The sequence below is a fragment of the Amphiura filiformis genome, chromosome 4, assembly GCF_039555335.1.
Source record: "Amphiura filiformis chromosome 4, Afil_fr2py, whole genome shotgun sequence".
In the NCBI taxonomy this organism is placed as follows: Eukaryota; Metazoa; Echinodermata; class Ophiuroidea; order Amphilepidida; family Amphiuridae; genus Amphiura; species Amphiura filiformis.
The window spans coordinates 72,791,196-72,813,674 of record NC_092631.1 but is presented as its reverse complement, the minus strand read 5'-3'; the positions used below and the strand labels follow the sequence as shown (position 1 = coordinate 72,813,674).

At 35.1% G+C, this 22,479-nt stretch overlaps 1 protein-coding gene across 2 annotated transcripts in view; it reads left to right on the top strand.

Annotated features, from left to right (window-relative positions):
- LOC140151383 (uncharacterized) overlaps positions 1–22,133 on the top strand; it is a 46,862-nt gene extending 24,729 nt beyond the window's left edge. The window contains exons 1-3 of one of the 2 annotated variants that reach the window (XM_072173702.1): positions 1,792–1,834; positions 12,358–12,580; positions 16,897–22,133. In XM_072173702.1, coding sequence (XP_072029803.1) covers positions 12,373–12,580; positions 16,897–17,060 — 372 coding nt within the window. In that variant the 5' untranslated portion in view covers positions 1,792–1,834; positions 12,358–12,372 and the 3' untranslated portion in view covers positions 17,061–22,133. Of the gene's footprint in view, positions 1–1,791; positions 1,835–12,357; positions 12,581–16,896 lie in introns of those variants that run through there. The other variant, XM_072173701.1, reaches the window with a different exon arrangement.
- Positions 22,134–22,479: the final 346 nt, after the last annotated feature.

Sequence of the window (22,479 nt, the reverse complement as noted above, 5' to 3'; positions counted from 1 at the left end):
TACGCGTTACGATACACAAACTACGTAAAGAGTGCTGCAAATTTAATCGTATAATACATGCCTATCAAATGTCACGCGTAGCTTATAGAATAGCTTGCGAATGTCGTACCTTTGAAAAGTGGTTGCTCATTTTTAAATTGTTTGAATAGCCAGTTGTGAGCATTTGAAAACCTCAACATCTAAATTGTGTTTAATGAACTCCGACGACTTGTGAAGCAGTAAGCCCCTTATAAGCAAAAATATCCACCTCTACACTACTAATAGAAAAGTGTCTACGCCCAAAGTGCCTGCGTGGGTGGGTGATCGACAAGGCTATTGCTGATATTATATTTGTATTTTCCTCCGGATGAAATTTCGCCCGGTGAAATATTGTCAAATTAGATGTAGCTTTTGTGTGTAAAAGTAAAATTTCATCTGCTGTTTTATAAAGTCATCTTAGTCTGCCAAATTCGGAAGAGTTACATGTTCTGCCTGCGTAAGCAACATGCTGCTTGGACAGCAATGTTTCCTGGGCAAGTAGTTGGGCAAATCTGATATGTAAGCTGTCCCTTCATCTACACGGTTTCGCGTGGTAGGATGGTAGTGTGTCAGTAGACCTACTGCCAACATCCATGTTCTAACCACAAGATCCAGCAACCTCAGACCTGACACTACTACTCTAGAAATACAGAGATCCAGGATTCAAACTCTAATCCCATAGTTCAAATATCTCAAAATTCCATCCCACTGATTGCTTTTGCAAACTTTCACTTCCGTGACACTGGTTATCAGTGTCACGTAAGGAGCTGGAATTACTAGGAAGACTTGGAAAGAGACAAACATTGATTATAGTTTGGCCATGTGACTTGATTATAGTTTGTACATCCACTCTTAAACAAGATGCGAGATTAAATAATTCAATCACTTCATTTGATTTTTATACAGTTGATTTGAAATTATTTTCTTCTATTTTGAATGCGTCATCGAGTTGTATGCAATCAACAATACTTTTTAGGACCTATGCTTTAAGTGAAGGAATTTGGTAGAGAGGATCAAAATCTGACAGTTTTAGACAGTTGTGGTAATTCTAGCAAATACTTTCAATAAAATGAAATCACGCTTGTTTCCACTGTGAAAATATCGATGGCTTATTGACGCCAATAAGTAAAAACGTACAAATGCATACGCCAACACTGATTAGGAAAAATATACTTTAATTTCATTTTAATTTCAAATTCAAAAAAGGTTTTTAATACCTATTTCTAAGAAACAGTCAAATGCGTAGCAGGCAGGTGGTAATCTCTAACACTTGATTTAATTTTAGACTTTTCTATCAAATGTGCTTTATGAATATGAATTTATCACCAGTTTTCTTTGACTAAAATCTGCCGAATTTGATTTATTCAATTATAGCTGACAATTGTTTCCTTATATAAACATAAACTGCGAGAAGATCAAAAGAATCAATAACGAGATTACTGTCAAAGAAATTGTTCTACCATATTTTGTTAAAAGTATGAAAATTAAAGGAAGTACTTATACGAAACAATTAGTGAGAAGGTAGGGATATTTTAGGTACTTTGGTTATCAAGATGAAACAAATATATTTTTCACTTATTAGAGAGTCTCTTGGGTCATAACAGTTACTGATTTGAATGGTTCCTCTGCTGTCAAATTGGGCATTATATTACTCATCATAGAATAATCTTTCAATATTTCAAAATACTTTTAGAATGGGCGTATATTGCATCATATTCCCCACCACTATGATATACTCTTTACGTTACTGCAACAGGACTGAAGGGACATAAATTACAAAATAAGTTCTTGTATTTTGTTATCTTCGTCACTTAAGGTGGGTATATCTGCTATAAATTGGGCAAGAAGAGGGGAAGGTTGGGAGTATAATTTATATCGAATGATTAATTGATTCGTCAGTAATAGATTCTAATTTATCATCTTTGTCTTATATTTTAATTAACATCGTATCTATATATAAAACAAAATCAAATATCTATATCAATCAGTTACAAATGTGAAAAGACATGCGTGCCGTTCTTTCATCAGGAATATTTTTATTCTTCTCTCTAAATTTCTCCACAAAATCACTTTCTTTCACATAATCTTAAATTTGTGAAATATCAGCAATATTCTTGTCGATCGCCCACCCACGCAGGCACTTTGGGAGTAGACACTTTTCTATTAGTAGTGTAGAGGTGGATACTTTTTGCTTATAAGGGGCTTACTGCTTCAACGTAGGATTTCACAAGTCGTCGGAGTTCATTAAACACAATTTAGATGTTCAGGTTTTCAAATGCTCACAACCGGCTATTCAAACATTTTAAAAATGAGCCACCACTTTTCAAAGGTACGACATTCGCAAACTATTCTTTAAGCTACGCCTGACATTTGATAGGCATGTATTATACGATTAAATTTGCAGTAATCTTTGCGTAGTTTGTGTATCGTAACGAGTATCTAAACAATAGGCGAAACATCTGCAATATGAATGTACTCTAATTAAAGATGTGACAACGATCGAAATCCTTATCCACCATATTTCTTCATTTTTGACTGTTTTTGTATATTATTTTGGGTTTCTTTTGTTTTTTGGTAGTATTTTGTAAAGTGGTAATTTTGTCACAGTTATGTAGGAAGACAACTTTTTGCAGTCCTAATTCCTTTGGTTGTACGTCCTCCACCTAACTTTATTTTGTTCTTTTCTATTTTGTATGTTTTTAATGATGAAACATACTGCAGTTACTGTCCGTTTTCCTATACACAATACACAGTGCTCTCACCATTGACGCGTGACCTCTACAAATGATGTATGTTGGAAGAATGGACACTTGCCTAGTTAACATCACTGTGTGAAAAATAACCAGCCAATATTTTATTTATTCTCCAAAACTTCTAGCAAATATATTTCTCTAACATGACCTAAAATTACAGCTACGTTAGATGTTCAGAAATGGTCGCACTTTTGTAAAATATGAGTGAGGGCAAGGCATAGCTAGCCAACTCCCCGTGTTAATTGAATGGAGATTTGACCGAAAATATTGGTATCGGACCGCTCACTTCTGAAGGATACCACAAAAACGGTAAAAGCTACATTTAAACTATTCTAAATAGGTTCTAGAAAATATAGTTTTGTAACATGTCCTAAATTTTTAGCTAATTTAGATGTTTGGAGAGGGTCGCACTTTTGTGTTTTAGGAAGGATATGTAAACGACAGATAACATCAAAAATATGAAGAAATTATTTCCAAACCGTGTTAAGTCAACAATCATTATGTTGCTCAAAGCAGGTCTTTGTCTCATTTCGTGAACAAAGGTACACATACCATTGTTTCCTTTCGTTTCCTTTATATTCGGTTACCCAACTGAAGCTATAATACCAGCTTTATTGCGATGTCGCACATTGAAAACAGACACTTGTGCACAACCAGAGAAGATCTGATTTAATCAGTTGAGCTGCTTCAATGAGTGTTATCTTGGTTTAATAGCTTTTAATGGGGTTTAAGTCCTGCAAAGGTCGAGATGAATTCTACTGTAGACATGACTGCATCATGAATGAAATAACTATGAATTATCAATACTGGGGAGAAAAAAATGGCATTTCTCATTGATAATTGTGAAAATTTCAACTTCTCTCTTCACCCTCTTTACTTGTGAAATTTTGACGAAGTTCATTATCTGTTATGATATAAAAATTTAGTTGATGATACATACACACTGATGATGAAGCACCAACTGAAGATCAAATTTGACTTTAAATCTTTACATATGCCTAGGGTCTAGAACAGTTCAGTTTTAATGGAAAAAAACCGATTGTTTTCCTTGGACTTGCAGTAACAATACGAAGAACGACACTCATGTTCAATGTTGACCACCCAGTCTTGCCTCGTCTACTGCGAATTATTGAGGGAATTATGTCCAGGTGGAGGAGTCTTGTGATAGAGCAGAGAATTGAAATATGGAAATTACTCGCTTGATTTCTGCACAAATTCAAATTTTAGAAAAATATTGTTTTAATGGTTGGTCTCAATGTAAGATAAATGACAAAACATGAAAAGATTGGACCAAACCCCTTTAATAAGGCAAATAAAACATGAACCAAATACACATTCTTTTAATGATTTCCTACAAATATTTAATAAAATAATTATGTAGACAATTGCATTTAAACTCAAAATATTTGGTATTCTTAGGAATAAAATATATGTGTTTAGAATCAAATATAAGGAAACTACTCTTGCTCGTATTTATACAGCGATTGAATGTAGGTAGACTTGCAACTCGGGAATTAAAAGAAACGCCTCTTATCAGTACCATACTACATTGAGTACGTGATACGGAGAATTGTTAGTCTTTTACAGTCAATTGGAACTGTGTCAGTGTTCCCACGATGGTGCTGAAAGAAACGGTACACATTTGCGACAGTACCTTAAAAAGACCAGAAATGGCAATGAGGAAAGAAAGAAGGAAAAAATTAACAAAGAAAAATGAAGATACTCAAAATGCAAATCACCTGTGTAAATGTACACATTTTATTCTCTGAAAATATCTATTTCGTGTGCTGTTTGTGTGTTGTCATTATACATAATATCTGAAGCACACCAATGTATGTTGAAGTGTTTCTGTATTGGCTAAAACTGGGTATTTAAACCAACGCTCTGCAGGGTCTATTGTTCTATTGTTTCCGATTAGAGCGCTGTCATATTGGAAAATGTTGCCAATCAATATTCATGAGAGTGTACATTCAACATCCAGTTTTCGAAATTGGGTGACTTGTGTTTGGCAGGTGTGAAATACATCTGACTGGGCGTTTTAATTACGTAACGAATAAAGGCATTGACATCATCGAATGGCTGCCCAGTGCTGTTATGTGTTTAGTTATTATATAGGCCTAATAATTATTTTTAAATGTATTCATCACACAGTGTCCAAGTAATTATTAGCCAGGCGATGTCGGTGTGCATCATTCCTTTCTTTTCCCTTCTCTGTACTTATTCTTTCCTAGGCCTACACTTTATCACTCCCTCGCTCTCCTTGTCCCCTCTCACCCTCCCTCTCTCATTCCCATCATTTTCCTTATATTTCTATTTATCTACTTGTCTTTATCATATCTCTTCATTTCTTCCTCTTTCTCCCTTCCTCCAGCCTCTTATCATTCTACATATCCCCTCTTCCCCTCTTCCTCCCTCCTCCCCTCGTAAGACTTCTCACAGGGTTGAATGTGCCCCTCGCCAACCCCCTCCCCTCTTTGGGTACGCCACTATTTCTATACCAATCTCCTTCTTAAAATAAAATTAAATGGAAATTTGTTAAAAAACAACCGTTATAGGCCTATATAGGCCTTTATACTTACATGATACGTATAGCGATTACCATTATAGAGTAATGTAGATATGTGGACATGGCAGCCTTAATACATTCTGATGTGTAATCGATCAGCAAGAGCATTCAATTTATTTAAATGAAGCGCCTAAAGTCAGGTGGGTGGTAAAGATGATTGCATCGACAGCTAAAGCCTCCTTAATAGACTTAAGACCCACACAAGCACACATTTGGGATACGTGAGAACAATGGTACCACTTTACACATGACTGCCCTTACACATGACTGTATTGTGGTCACTTATTGATGCTCGCCTGTTGTGTAGAGCGTTAATATGATGCCGGATCAGTGACCAATTTAATGACGGAACCCCTTTGTTCGAAACAATGGTACCACTTTTATGAATAGCCTGTCGCTACTCTATATCTATTAAAAGCTCTTTTATTTAAACTATCTTGATAAGAACCAATGGGTCATTTGAATAACAATAGTACACATGCTAATTTGAGTGTTACTACCAGGTTTTATATTCCTTGAACCATTTTAGTTCTTTGCAGGATTATTTAAGGGATTACATATACAGGACCGCTTAAAGGCCTCTTAAGAAACTTTTATGATTCAAAAGTATATACTTAGATTATTGTGATACTTTAAAAACCTATAAATAGTGTACGTATCACTTCAGTGCTAAGTATGAGATTGCCCTATACGTAGTGATTGGGCAAACCTTACTGACTCTTGTTTTATTAAAGGAAAGTGGAAAGCAGTAGGTGTTGAGAAATGTGTGAGATATTGATATAGTGTTTTCTTAGTGCAGTCATCTTGGTTCCCAAGAGAATGTCACCGAGTCATTGTCCATTTTTAACGTAAGATTTACAGTTAGCGTAAAGTGCTGTTCTCATCTTACCAAAGAGCCCTGTATCAAAATGTTACCGCTAAAGGAGCGCATTCGATGGACATTCGAGGGTTTTTTGCACAGATGTAGGTCACTTGTTACCACGACTCAAGTTCAGAGCGTTAATGAATTACTCGTACATCCGTGGATTTTTGAAATAATTATTTGAAATTTGAAGCCGCACAAACATGTAGATATTCGTCACGTCTTGAAATGTTTACAACTTGGCTAGCTAAAGCATCCATAAAAGACCGATCTTCCATCAGTTCAAATTGGCTCGTTTGAAAGAATGAGCTATTCCAGTTGACATCCAGATATCCCCTACAGAATACATGAACGTAATCTCTGACATAGGGGGTGTAGATTTTAAATGGAATCACCCATTCAGGAAACCCCATTTGAAATTCGCACCCCCTGTGTGGAAAATTAAAGGCCCTTTCAGTGATTTCACAGGAACATTAAAAAATGGAAATTTGTCAGAGTTGCTTAGAAATAAAGAATAAGTCTACATAATTTCATTAAACCACTTTTCCCCTGAATACATCGACAAATTAGTCAAAAAACAGAAGTTTTAGAAAGGTTTTCTAACTCAAATCAGATCGACTCGAGAAAATCGAGATGTTCGTACAGTGCGCCACCAATCGACTGGAAAAACTTCCTAGTCCAGTGTTTCTAACACGGGGGAAGTAGAGTCTAAATTGATTTAAAACAGACGCTTAATTTTTGTAGTAGAAAACAAAATAAGCAATTAAAGGTCACCGAGGCAATTCAGGCAAACTAACGGTCAATTCAAATATGAAAAACAGTTAAAATTGTGTATTTTGTTTAAAATAGTAGCTACTGATGTAATAGTAGTAGAAACAATACGCAACGCGTGTTGGTACGGTGGAGAGTGAGCTTCTTTCGATCTCGAGTCGGACTTTTTGTACTGTCAGTATCAAAAGTCCAGATTCATGTAAATGCTTTATTTTGTCTAAAATACACGGCTTTCGACCGAACCACTAGCAGGCTATGTTAGCACATCTATGCCAATTACAAAGGTACCAAAATCTGAATTTTGATGATTTTTACGATCGTCCGGATGAGCAAATCACTGAATGGGCCTTTAAGGTCATGTCTTCTACAGCGGGTGTATGGATTTCAACTGGAACAAGCCAATTTCAATTCCATATAAGCATATAATAATGAAGGTTAACTAACCTTTCGTCGATTGAAAATGACATCGAACTGAACTGAATTAAACAACAAAATAGTGAGTTTCATTGTTTTGTAAAAATCAAGTAAACACATTATAAATTTCAACACCTCACTGCATTGCAAAACTAAATTATATTTCCCAATATGTTGAATCACTGTAGAACAGATATGACACGGAAATTTGCACTCGACACGTCAAAGATGAATCCTCAAGGTGTTTTATTGGCGTATTTCATTTCATTTTACTATTTTTTATAACGTCGTCTATTTTTCACACTTTAATTTCAAGCCGTTAAAGAAATTAGATTGAAAATTATATTGGAGATATTAGAAGAACTTTGAATATTATACATTTGATAATTAAGTTAATGCTCCCTTATAACAGACGTGTTCTGATTAATTCACGCATAATTCTCATTGCTATTGCATTGGCGTACCGTGGCCGCCCCAACCCCGGGGGCTGAAGAAAATTCAATTTTGCCGCCCCTTCCTCAACAGCCCGAAAAGGTTGACCCAATTTTTTCTCGGTCGTTTGAAAAGTGAAGAGCAAAAAAAAAAAAAGAAAAAAAGGTTTCAGGCGCTAGCGCCCTAAAAGCAGCACATTTTTATGTATAGTACCATTTTTTCAAAAGTTTTATGTTTTATCAAATTTTTCCGCCCTTTTTTCGTTGCTAATTTCTTTTGCCGCCCCTTCGTTTTTGCCGCCCCTGTTTTTGTCGCCCTTCTTCTTCCGCCGCCCTTCATTTTCGCCGCCCCTGCTTTTTTACCCCGGGGCTGCTGCCCCAAAGCCCCCCCAAAAAAAAAAAAATACGCGCATGTATTGTGCTCACATTGAAAGGTCGTTGTTAATTATTCTCACATAAATTCAATGTTTCAGCTTTGAGCTATCCACAAGTTACCCTAAACTAAAAATGCAAACGGCAGTAATAAATAGTATCTTGAAAACACGTTATTATTTTATACACTAAGGCGGGTTTAGTTTGATCAAAGATTCGGTGTTTTGATGTTGTTATAGTCATATTATAGTATATACTTGGTCTGTGTAAGTGAGTGGTTGACAAGTACCTGAATGATCACATGATATACTAGTATTGAAACAAGAGTATCCTTGAAAGATGGAAGGTCGTACAAGCCACAGTCCCTAATAATGGTAGGTTTACAATGCTTAACTCCAAGGGAGTGATAGCTTGCGCTTCTTATACTCATCATTATGTTGCATCAATAGTATTTTCATCTCAGTTTTTGTCATCTATACTAATTTCTAGGATTATATTCATAATATTCAGTTTAAATATCAAAACTTCCTCGCGTGTAACGTTGAGTACCGTTTAAGATGTATACGTTTATGGAATAAATAGTACATATAATTGGCACCACTTTAACAATTTAACTCACATTAGCAGTGTACTTCGGTTATAAACACATCCAAATTAAAAAGTGTCCAGTAGTTCCATCCCCATTTAATCAGAGTCTGATGAGTTTATGGCAAAATAATTTATATAATAATTTTCTATATACTTTCCTTCGAAGGTTGATACCAAATTTGATATCAAAAGTTAAATCATCGTGAGCATAGGAGCAGTTGTTTGGAAATTCGTGACACCTCATTTGATACGATAGCCCAGAAAACAATAAAACACCAGTCAATTTAATGTAGTGAGGTCCAGATTTGAAAGTTGCACTTACATACAATACAAAAAAACTCAGATATCATTACACAGATTTACTTTCAAATCTTGGGTTACATTGGGTTAAATTAATTCAATATTTAGTCAATTGCTAGAAATGAGGTGTCAAAATGTGCAGAAATAAATTCTGCTTCCAACGCATTTTACAGATTTGTAATACAATCACCCGTTGTTGAATAATGGTCATTATTCAAGGAGGTTGTTTACTTATGAATATGAACAGGAACGCTCGTTCTTGATTGATTTCAACCCATCTTCATTGCATTTATATATTTCTCTTTAAATATAGCAGCTCACGGCGGAAATGATGTATATTGAGCAAAACTGTGTTTAGTGTAGCTGAGTATGAATGGCCATTATCTTTTAATACTTTCTCTAAACCACTGAACTGGAAAACTGTGCAATGTGTCCCATAGAATACGTTTTTTATGGTTTAAGATTTCCGTCTGATGCAATTGCGTTCATATCTAAAAGAAAACATCACTTAAGAACAATCAATAAGTTATTACATGGATTAGTTTCATTTTCAAAGGTTAACATCAATGACTCAGAACCAGATGTTCGTACTTCACTTACACTTTAGATAATAGCAGTTGCTGTAAATGACAATGGCGTAGATTTCTTTTTGACATACATTTGGGGATGGGGTTGGAAAAATATTCTTGAAGTATGGTGAATCCAGTACCTTTTGTTGACAGAATGAGTTAATGGTGGAAATGCGCGCGAAGCGCGTGGAAAATATTCCCATAAGTTGAAGCTAACCTGGTGCAAAAGTGAAATAAATTCCGCAAAAAAATTGGCACGTTGGGGGCTAAAATGGCCAAATATGGTATGAGGTTAATTTGGTCAAAAACCCACACACATGCGTCGACATGGGGGGGGGTGATTGTATGGACCACCCCCCTGGCAAAATATTGCGGGATTTATCCCCCGGATCTACGCCTATGGCAAATGAATGAAATAAAGTAAAAATCTCTTATATCTGAATCTCGAAGCAAATGGTTGCCTGACTCCAGACCTGAGACGAATATTCGTCTCAGCTCCAGACAAAGCTATAATAAGGCTATTTATCCCATGTACGTGTCAATTTGTCCAATCTGAACACCTTTAACATGTTTAATGGGGAACTATGGTTGTTCCGCGAGACAATGGTCCATTGGGAATGCATGATCATTGGAGGCATTTTTGGCCTTTTTGGAGCCATGCTTTTAACTTTCATGTATAATATAAGCAATTCCACGTGAGAGATATAGGTGATGGAAGATGTCAGTCTCTATATGTCAATATATGTTACATATCCGGGAAAATGTTTATGTTTAATGGTAGATAAAATCCTTAAAACATCATCGATGGGAAATATGGGACCATACAAGAAAGATATTAGTTATATTTTGTAATTAATCAAGTTGTGGTACCCCACAGTGTTCTTTTCCTTCAGCTATAGAAATCTTTCATTGCTCGATCTGATAATGCAAATGTTATTTTTATATTAAAAAAAATATAGTAGCTTTAAGGGTTCGGTCACCCACCTTTGAACGGTATTTTTGCGGGACCTGAAAGCACATCAGACACAACAAATTGCATTCTGAATACGAGCAATGTCCTGATATCAAATAATTTGGATTTTTTGAAATTCGACATAATAATACAAATTCGAGTGCTGGCAACATCTATCCACGATTTGATGTTCTTAATTCCACATTTGCCACACCCCCACCAAAGTATTTCTGAACACTCCCTTAGTATGTTGTTGTTTTAGTATGTTGCTGTTGTTTTAAGGTTATCAACAATTTTGAACTGTTGCGATTTGGTAGTTCACAGCATCTTGCGAATGGTAGTGAGCTTTGGCAAAACTGCATTGCTCATTTCATAGCGAGTATGTAGAAGAGTTCAAATATCACAGATATACTTTTGTAGGTCCAGTAGTTCTTGAGTTATGTTGCAAAGGGGGCTGAAACCACAACATTTTTGTAAAACGTACATAATTCATTAACAACAATAAATTACGCAAGTTTTCAAAGCATATGATTTGTAGAATGAACTTTTGCAAAACATCAAGGTGTCATGTTTCAATGATATATTGATACTAATTAGGCAGGAAAATTCAGGTTCTGGCAACATGTATCCTATCTTAATGTCAGTGAGTTTAAGTGAGTGATATTCATCGACTATTATTAAGCTGGATGGGCCTGGGCCCCCAGAATTAAATAAATAAATAAATAAATAAATAAATAAATAAATAAATAAATAAATAAATAAATAAATAAATAAATAAATAAATAAATAAATAAATAAATAAATAAATAAATAAATAAATAAATAAATAAATAAATATATTTAAAAAAAAAATAAAATAAAAAAAATAAAAAAAAAAATAAATAAATAAATAAATAAATAAATAAATAAATAAATAAATAAATAAATAAATAAATAAATAAATAAATAAATAAATAGTAAGAAATTATAGTGAAACCATCACTAGATAAAGTGCTCAACTATAAAATATAGGAGCGAAATATATTATTATTAGTGAAATTACCACATAAATAAATAAATAAATAAATAAATAAATAAATAAATAAATAAATAAATAAATAAATAAATAAATACAATGAAAGAAAACTAGCTCTAAAATGTGGGGCCCTAAAACTTGAAAGCAAAAATGCAAGAGTCAAGCCAAGTCAAGTGAACCATCATTCTAGTACATTCTACTTAATTAATGTATCTCAGCCGTGATCAGTCTCACATCTGAAAACTCAATCCGGTCAACAATAACACAACAAAGGCTCAGCAGCTTCTGCTTTCTTGCTGTGGAATTCACCATCGCCAGAAGTTTAGATTTTACTGATTTGATAAATGACTGTGCCAGAGCAAGAAAAAAAATGAATTTCTAATGTGGAGGAGAGTACTGTTACAGCTGGTCATTGGCCAGCCTAAAAAGATTTCTAAATTTCCATGTGTTTTGTTTACAAAACTGACAAATTAAAAATGTCACTATGTGAAGGTTTTTCACAAATCACATCACATAATGAATGCATAAATTTACTTGAATGGGTCATAAAACAACACACTCCGATAATGAGCTCAAGTATGTTACACCTTTAGGGTAGTTTCCAAGAAGTAGGTGGATGACGTCATCAAGTATCATCCTCCATTTTAATTTACACCCATAATATTAATAAATAAATTCATCAGTATAAGTACCTCACTGATTTCATACGCATGTCTTCACAGTTCTGTTTACGTTGTATTTTTCAGATATACCCAATTACAATGGAGATACCTTTACAACAGAGTAAACTCATCGCGATGTTTCTCGCCTTGTGTCTAGTACAAAGTGTTTTTACATCACCAGTTTCTCCATCCGTTAGACAAGAACTATTAGAATTTCTCAGATCAAAAGAAAGGAAGTACAGCCAACAATTAGATACAGATGTTGTAGAAGCTGATGATACACAAAATACCTTGCATATGGACACTGGTAAGTAACACTATAGCTATGTTAAGACTGAAATAGTGACACTTAAAGTGTGTCCACACGTTACTCGACTGTTTTTAATCACTGACGCCTCAAATTACCCCCATCCCCGTAAAAGAATTGTTGTACAACTTGGAGTGTCAGCTGACAGCCCTTTTGTTGGTGGTCTGACAGCTCGAATTGTCTTGGAGTCCGACACCCTAAGTGCGTCCACACGGTCACCCCCGTATTACATCAGCTTTTCAGCTTCTGCATGTCTAAGATGTTTTGTCTAATAACAGACTTAACTGTGTAATGTGATCAACCATGATGTCGATCATATCTATTTTTCACTCTTCTTATTAATTGATTTACACTTTACAAATACCATATTTTGCTGAAATGGAAACGGTATATTATGATATCAAAATACGGGTAGAACGCTGGGTATTATTTACCTAACAATGGGCAACTCAAACGTTTGTATAGATTATCATTCATCCGGGTATTAAACAGAAGCTTCTTCAATTATAGACGAATCTCATTTCACGCATTCCTACACCTCACTGGCAGCCGTAACTGGGTCCCCGAACAATGCACCCAAAATGTGAAATGATTCGGCCTTGGTGGGGATTTTAAACTGCATTCCATCACCCGTTTTACACCTGTGGCTGCGGCGAAAACACACGTAGACAAAAGAATGATGAAAGTTTACAACACAATAGAATTCCCTTCAGCAAAACACACAGCTTCTACACGTACGATATAAAGAAAATAAAGTCATACACCATATCAAACGGTATGTCTAGTTCTTGCGAACAAAAGGAGTATGTATGAATAGATGCGACGGGATTACCTGCGGAATTATCTCTATTGTTAACCCTCCTCGTCCTTGCATCTTCTCTAGGCGTTAGGTGGCTTTTATTCGCACAATTTGGTGGTCAAAACACCAGTTTGGTGCAGCGCGGTAATGGCCGACCAAATCCTGACCATGACTTGGCTCGTGAGATTCGTCTATAATCTAATCCATTGGACTTTTCTGCAAAATGCAGCTTTGTAAATGCTTTTTACAATACTAAAAGAAACTGAAAATTTAATATTTCCGAGTTCCGACTGAGTTTGCTTGATCGCATCACATTTACTTACAAATAATAGATAATGTTGATAAAAAAAAAGTGGAGATGATGTGAAGATCGGCATTATGGTCGAAGCCGTCTTCCTTCAAGAACCATTGTTAATTTCATAGAATTATACAACGATTGTATTTTATTTCAAACAAAAATCCAGATAAATTACAAATACATGTTTTGTGAACGGTAACCCGCGAATATGTCATATCATGGAGTTCAAGTTGAGTAGCCTATGGAAGATAAGCATCTGCAATGCGGCTATATATCATAGGCCACATATATTAAGCCAACCGTTAAAAAAGCGCTTTGAAATTGAAATTAATCTCTCCACTTTCAGTGTTATTCCCAGAAAAGGCAGTTTTGTTGATAACAGAAAGAAAGTTGTTTTCTATGTTTTTTCAAAAATATTTCATCGAATGTTTAGGATTGGCACCACTTAAGCTTTATTCTATCATTTAGTTTATTACTTTATTCCTTCTCCGATCTCTGAGTACGTACTCCTGATGGACATCCAGTCCTTGAAAATACTCATATTTAGACTTAAAGTATTGGTTTAAGATTTTCGCCACAGCTGAAGTAAGCAAAAGGGTATCGAATTTCATCCTTCCATAGCATGTCTATGGCATCATAGACTTGTGCTATCCTAAAGAAATGATTGAACCAGAAATACGTGATGTTCAACATCTAGGGGGTTCTATTGCGTCGTCTGCGTCTACCTTTAAAAATATTTACGGAACCATATTACCCTATTCGGATTTCAATTCAAAATACGTACACCCTTTGTCATAAATACCCACGATTTAAACTTGGTAAAATATGGTAACTACACCATGTACTATCATTTGCTTCTCATGTCATAACCGCTCAAGCAATCTAACTTATAATTTGGAAATAGATTATTGCAATTGTGCAAATGAGACTAACGTGATTCAGTTCCATTCGATTAGGCCATATTGAGGGTTAGGAACCAGAAAGTCTTAACTCGCTTTTTTGTCATTTTGAGATTTTGGTACCAAAATAATCACCAGCACCCACAGATCCTTCCAATCATATAAATTTAACCAAATCAAACGTCATATTGCAGATATGTGACCGTACACCACGAATGAGCCGTAAATGTCCTCAATTGTATTCTGAGTTACAGTGTAAAATGGGCATGAAGGTCATATTCATAGGTATTTCAATTTGGTGCTACGTGTATCTCATTAAATGAGGTACACGTAGCACCAAATTGAGGGTCCTATGAATACGACCTTCATGCCCATTTTACACTGTAACTCAGAATACAATTGAGGACATTTACGGCTCATTCGTGGTGTACGGTCACATATAGCACAATTCTACTTAGCCACATCTCAATATTGCAATTTGCAGTTTACCAGAAAGCATCAACTCTGAGTTGTTGCTAACTTGCTTTCTGGTTCGAACTAAATTTGGTTAAAGACCGAGATAGGTCTTTCTGGCCTGCACAATTATAGTCGCTATTTATATATTCCAAAGAGAGTTTAACCTGGGCCACTTGAGGTTAACAATTAGTTGAAGTGCTAGGCACTACACACTAATACATCTCAAGGTATTTTTCTAAGTCGTGTTCATGCTCACACGGTCGGACATAAGTCACTTATTACCGGTAATACGTCACTTATTACCGGTAATAAGTGACTTATTTCCGACCATGTGAACACAACTTTAGTGTAGATACAGAACTATAATAGATAATTGAGTGGTCATTAGCTTCTATTGTAAAGAGATTAATAATAACACATTCTATTCACCATTGACAACATTGAAAGTTAGACGCCGTAACTCAGATTGCAAATTTCAGTTACTTTCTTACTTTGTTGTTTCTTGCTTTCTTTTTTTTTATTTACAACATAAGTCATTTATCTTTTTAGGATAAAAGGTAGCCCTAAAAGGCTGTTTGGTTTGTCTTTGAAGTGAGTTTACTGTGCTGCTCTGTCCTCTACCTGGTTGCCTCCTTTGCGAATACAGGTTTCAGCCCTGGTCCTCATTGCATCAATTGCGTTGCGTACCATCCTTGTGCGCCTGATACGAGTGCATTCAGTAATACGTTTGCGAAGATCTTTGATTTTGCCACAAAGGAAAAAAATCAAGTGGTGTGAGGTCTGGTGATCGTGCAGGCCACTCCACAGCATGAGCCATCCCAAGCACTCTGTTTGCTATCCGTGGACAGAGTGAAAAACGGGTACTTTTATTCAAAAGGGCATATCTTCAAAAGTTGTGAGCCGATTGAAATAATTGTTTTGGTTGATTAAAGCTAACGGTTTAAAGGTTTCTTTACATACCAAAATATATTTAGTCAACTTTTCAGAAATAGGAGAAAAAGAGGGCGACATGAGGGACCTCTTTTTTTTGGGACACCCTGTACCAATTTTCTTCGTTTTACCTTATTTGTTTGGCTCGAAATTAAAGGAGACAATGCGATCAGTAGCCATCAGTAAAAACTAACATTTAAATAGGAATCTATTTTTTATACAAATCACACATTTATTGCTTTAAGGGGTACTTCACCCCTGTGGTAAATTTGTAACTATTTTTGCATTTTTCTCAAAAAATAATAACACATTGGTAACAAAACTTATGTATATTATTGGGGCAAGGGTCCAAATTACTACACCGAAATTCCAGTGACTCAAGACAAGCGGTTCAGTATATATGGTAGGAAATGAGGTACATCCTAGCGGTACATTATTTCTTATCATAAATAACGAACCGCTTGTCTTGGGTCACTGAAATTCCAGTATAGTAATTGGATTCCTTGCCCCTATAATATACATAACTTTTGTTACCACTGTGTTATTAGTTTGTGAGAAAAATGCAAAAATAGACACAAATTTATCGAGGGGTGTAGTACCCCCTTAAAGGAATACTAAAGAATATTTCACTATTCTTATATCATAATTGACATTTGTTATAATGAATAGGATACAACATCCGGTTATAAAACCTGTTTTTCTCTAAATGGCATTTTTGGTTCTCAACCCTCGATATTATAATACAATTGATTTATTAATCCGCGAGCCGCAATGTGAATGATACTGAAATTCCGTCCTCCAATGCCATGTGCCCTAATAATCCATAATCTGCGTGTTTAGTATGATAGCGAGTGTTCCCAATTAACATGATTAACTGTTTACAAAAATTATTTATTTTATTAAGTGTGAATGTCTTCTGTTTTTACTTTTTCAGATCGATTAATAAAGCGAAACAATGGATCACCATTAGCTTTCAGTCCTGGTTTGGTGATGCTCGATATTCTTCGTGCCGAAATGAGTAATAACGGGAGGAGACAGCAAATGTCAGAGTTAGCAGCACAAAACAGTGAACTTTTTACCAGAGTGGGCAGAAGATAAAAGTAACTGGGCGTGGAAGCCACAAGTAAATAAGTTTTGGCTTAATTTTTAAACGATTATGTTTCTCAAAACTGGTCAATCAGAAGCGTCCTGAAATGAATGGATTTATTTTGTACAAAGAACTATCCATTCATATTTAATAAAGATAGGGTATTACGGTCAATGATCAATATTATATCATGATATTGGTTAGTATTAGGACGCTCTATTATATAACACATGAAACGTGTTACTTAAGGGGGTACTACACCCCTCGATAAACTTGTGTCTACTTTTGCATTTTTCTCAAAAACTAATAACACAGTGGTAACAAAAGTTATGTATATTATAGCGGCAAGGAATCCAATTACTACCCTGGAATTTCAGTGACCCAAGACAAGCGGTTCTTTATTTACGATAGGAAAAGAGGTACAGCTAGGATGTACCTCATTTCCGATCATATATAATGAACCGCTTGTCTGGAATCACTGAAATTTCAGTGTAGTAATTGGATTCCTTGCCCCAATAATATACATAACTTTTGTTACCAGAATGTTATTATTTTTTGAGAAAAATGCAAAAATAGTCACAAATTTACCACAGGGGTGTAGTACCCCCTTAACCAATGAGAAACATTTAATTTAAGAGTCAAGTACATATGGACAAATTAAGTGAAAGGAAATTGGTGCTTCTATGGTGGCGAACAAGACTTGTTGCAGACTTGCAGTGAATATGCAGGAAAAAAGGCAACATCGTGATTATGGTACGTCTTTTTTATGCTAATAGCAGAAATTGACGACGATATTCCACTAGTTATGGTTAGTGAGCGGAACTCAGTGAGTTTTGATAACTGGCGTGCTTTACCACAAGAATTGTCTTTATTATTATCACACGCCTCGTAGAAAACACACATAATGTAAAAACCACCTATTTCATATCTGATGTACTAAGGCAGTGTGAGTGATTGACCATAGACGCTTACAAAGATGGATCATTTATCAAAATTATATACTAAGCTTAAGCTTTTCTCACTATGTTAATAAAGAACGTATTTTGTGCAAAGTCCTTAATATACAATATGGCTCTACCCTCGATCCCTGTGGAACACCACACCAAGGCTGACTTTTTTTCTATAGTATAAGTCCTCCATAGTGACCATAAAATCGTATAGAAATGTTTGAATTAAACAGACTTTTTTGTGAAACGATTTGGCATTATAATAACAGAAAATATATATTTTCTATTGAGAAAGTAATGGGCACTTAGATGTAAAACTGGCAGTGTAAAGATCTAAAAGTTTTAATGTTATTTTATGTTTTTTTAGCTGGTGTAGTATAAAATCATTTTGGCGCTTCTGCCTATCTTTAAGAGCCATTAAACACGTATCCGTTGAAAAAAAGTTATACAAATGATTGCAAATTGTACGAAAATATTTACAATGAGTTAAACACAAATGGCGTTACAAACGTTACATTGCATAATAGTATAATCAAAGTATTGGCTAGAATACTTTGGTAATTCGCTTTAAATATGGTGCTCAAAGAATGTACAACAAAATTAATTAAATTGTTTGTATTCCCGAATCCCGATAGAATTCGTGTATACACAGTGGCGCCGCTGGGACAGCTAACGTTAGTGAGTGGGAGCAGGATAGGTATGTGATAGGAGCCAAACATTTTACAGGCGCCTTAGATTTCATGATGGGGGTCATAGCCCGGACCGTTTTGAGCGGGATTAAGTATCAAGTCTCAGCGAAGTATGAAAATCTTATAACAGCAACATTAAAATGTTCTCAATTTTGAGTTGAGCAATGAGCAACTGAACTGGCATGAGTAAAGCCTGATGAATGATGGGGTTGGGCGTGGCGACTGTCTTTGCACTATTATTTTTAAAGATTGCAAGGGTGAAATTAACACCATTATTAAGATCAAAAATAAATTCGGGAAATGTAATCAAGTAGTGTAAACATGTATGAATGTTATTTATAAGATATATTTATTTTTTTACAGGATTAAGAAAAGAGTGCTGTATTATTCATGGTGTGCGTTATTATACGATTATAAGATTTACAACGCTAATGGTGACTTACATAAGTGTTCATGAATAATGAATAATGAATGATTGTAAAGTATTGATGCTTGAGACTTCTAATGTTTATTCATTTCAATCGGTCCGTTTCCGTTAGTCCTAAGGTCTGCTAGTTTTAAGGTGGACTAGAGAACCTTATTTTTGGACTATCGAACTAGTGTTCCAGTCCCATTTCAATCTCTCTTTACTTATTACCTTTAAATATTATTTATTTTCTCCAAACGTAAAATTATTGTACTGACACTCGTTGTAATTAATATTTATTACACATTTATTTTTCAAGCTGTAAAGGTGAACGCCTTTTCTTCTAAATTTTAATTAGGTATATGAAGCTTAAACATTAGTTAATTATTAATTTACATCTTTATTAGAAATTAAATGATCAAATTAATGTATTTAATTATGATCATATAATTGATAATTATCTGTTATGTGATGTGTTGTCATTATTACTCTTTTGTGATTTACGTTGCTTGATATCTTTCAATCAGCCTTTACCGAAGACATTCTTTTACGCTCCACTGGTCATAGAATTCTGATTTGATTTGATTCAAGGTAAATTCAACAACATACAAATTTGCAACTTTACAAAATTACACATTTGATATAGAAATACAAATACTTCAACTGAATACACCAGAAATTCAAAGAACACCGAGTTGAATACCAATGCAGATGGTATCTTGTCAATTCTTAGGGATATCATTGTGTCGCAACCCATGCATAATGCATATGGCTGATAGCAACATATTAAGTTGATCATAACGTACTTCTAAAAAAAAACTGTTACCTAATTTAATTTTCATAACTCTTAATATATGCATAAAAATAACGCACACGTAAACAGTAAACTGAAACAAACAGGAAATATCTTACATAACTGCAACATGAATCTGCAACTAGAATTCAAACAAGACAAAGCAAGTCATAATTTCATCAAAACAACTTATCCAAGTGATCTTCTCACAACCAAGGTCATATTCATACACCTTCGAGTAAGGGATCCGGCCAACTTCTCACTTTGTATTATGTATATGTAGTACATTATTCGTCTCAAGTAATATTACCATAAGCGCAAATGCAAATTCATCAGTGATTTGTTTCTGGCCATATCAAGAGGAAATGATCTCACATCTTTCCCCGTAATAATGTATAATGTAATCTCTCATAATTGAAATCAGTCAAATGTGAGGATAGTCTAATGCTGGTTTCATACTTTCTGCCGCTTGCAGCTGAGCGGCATGACGCTTCAATATGCCGCTTGTACTTTTCTGCTAGCGGAGCGGCACACCGCTGAGCGGTGCCAGCGGCATGACTCTGAAAGCCACTCTTGCCGCTCAGCACCGATCCAAAATCGTATTTTGTTCTCATACGTCAGAGCAGCACCGCTCCGAGTTGACTTGAATTCAACTCTCAGCGGTGCAGTCGTCGTCTCAAAGCGGTGGAGTGATCGATATATCGGCTCGCCGCTGGTCACCGCTAGCGTTTTTGGTGCGATTGCGCAGTGAAGTAAAATCATCTTCAGAGCGTCAAAGCGGCAAGCGGCAGGAAAGTATGAAACCAGCATAAATGTCTATAACATATGTGATGCGATCAAGCAAAATCAGTCGGAACTCGGCAATAAAAAATTTTCAGTTTCTTACAGGATAGTAAAAAGCATGTTCAAAGCTGGATTTTGCAGAAAACCCCATTAAAATTGAACAACCAGTTCCAAAGATATGAGGAATTAAAGAGTTTCTAAAACAAGAGGAAACAAAAGGAAATATTTCCTTTGTTTGACTATATCTCAAAATCAATATTTCCGAGTTCCGACTGATTTTGCTTGATCGCATCACATATGTAGCGACAAATTCATCATCTTGATATGACCAGACATATATTATATAAAACGGTGACACATGTAAAATGTAATTATGCTAAAGCCAGTAGTATACTTGTAACAAACTCTTTGATTGTTGAGGGGTCGGTCACTCACCTTTGAACCACTAGCGTAGCCAGTGGGGTGACAAAAATGAAAGAGAAAAGTGCCCCTCTGACAAAAAATGAAAGGGAAAATCGGGAAGGCAATGGAAGAGAAAAGGGACAAGAAGGCCGTTTTCCACCAAAATTCATCCCGACCATGGGCTAAAATAGTGTAAAATACAAAAAAATTGCGCGCTACGCGCACACATTGTCTCCGTTGGGCCCTTTTTTACCCAGATCATGGGCAAAATAGTGTAAATTTTGCAAAATAGTGTAATTTGTAGAGCTGCGCGCGCACATTGTCCAATAAAGTCTTTTTACTCAAAGACTTGTACATTCTCTCTTTAAAAACACGGTATATGTATATATATAATACGTAATTGTTTGCCCCCTCTGACCAAGAAAGCTGGCTACGCCTCTGCTTTGAACAATATTTTTTGTGCCGGCCTGAGAGCAACATCGGACATATCGAATTGCATTCTGAATACAAATAATATCCTTCTGATATCAAATTAATTTTGATTTTTTTTGAAATTCGCGATATAATACAAATTTTATGGCATATTATTAAAAAGGGACATTTTTGAAATTTAGCAGTCCTCATAGTAAAATTTATCAATCTAATAATAAAAAATTTACTTAAAGTATTTGTAGCTGGGAGGAAAAACCGACGATCATTTAAAATTGAAAATTTTGACTTCTTCCCAAAAAAGACCTAATAAATGTAGGTCTTTTGGAGGGAAAATTGTAAGTACATATCATTAGATTTATAAATTGCCATAAAATGTGTATTATATAGCCAATTTCAAAAAGACAAAATTATTTGATATCAGAAGGACATTCCTCGTATTTATAATGCAATCCGATATGTCTGATGAGCTCTCATGTCCCACAAAACTACTGTGCAAACGTTGTTAACCGAACAGAGGTTGTTATTCTCTTGATAATCTTAATCATTTTAAATATACTTATATTTTGAGCTTACACGCAGAATGTATGATATGCTTAAATATGTTCAATAAAAATATTATTTATTTCTAATAATTCACCGGTGTGCTTTCTCATTTTTTGTCTGATGCGCCCTTTAATGTGAGGTAGTCACATATTCCCAAGAATATTCACCAACATTGCCGTTGATTCATAGCAGAACATAAAAAGATATTGCAAAAGGGTGTAACTATGGCATCCAGGGAGTAACTTTGGCATCTTTTTGCAGGTCACTTTTTACAAGTTCATATATCACTGTGAGAAATTGATTTTCATATAGAAGTGGAACTTGTACAAAGTGACTTTCAAAATGCTGCCAACGTTATCTCTACATACAAAAGTTACCCCTTTTAAGGTAATTATATTATTATTTTATTTCATTTGGGAGAACTCTACTATCTCC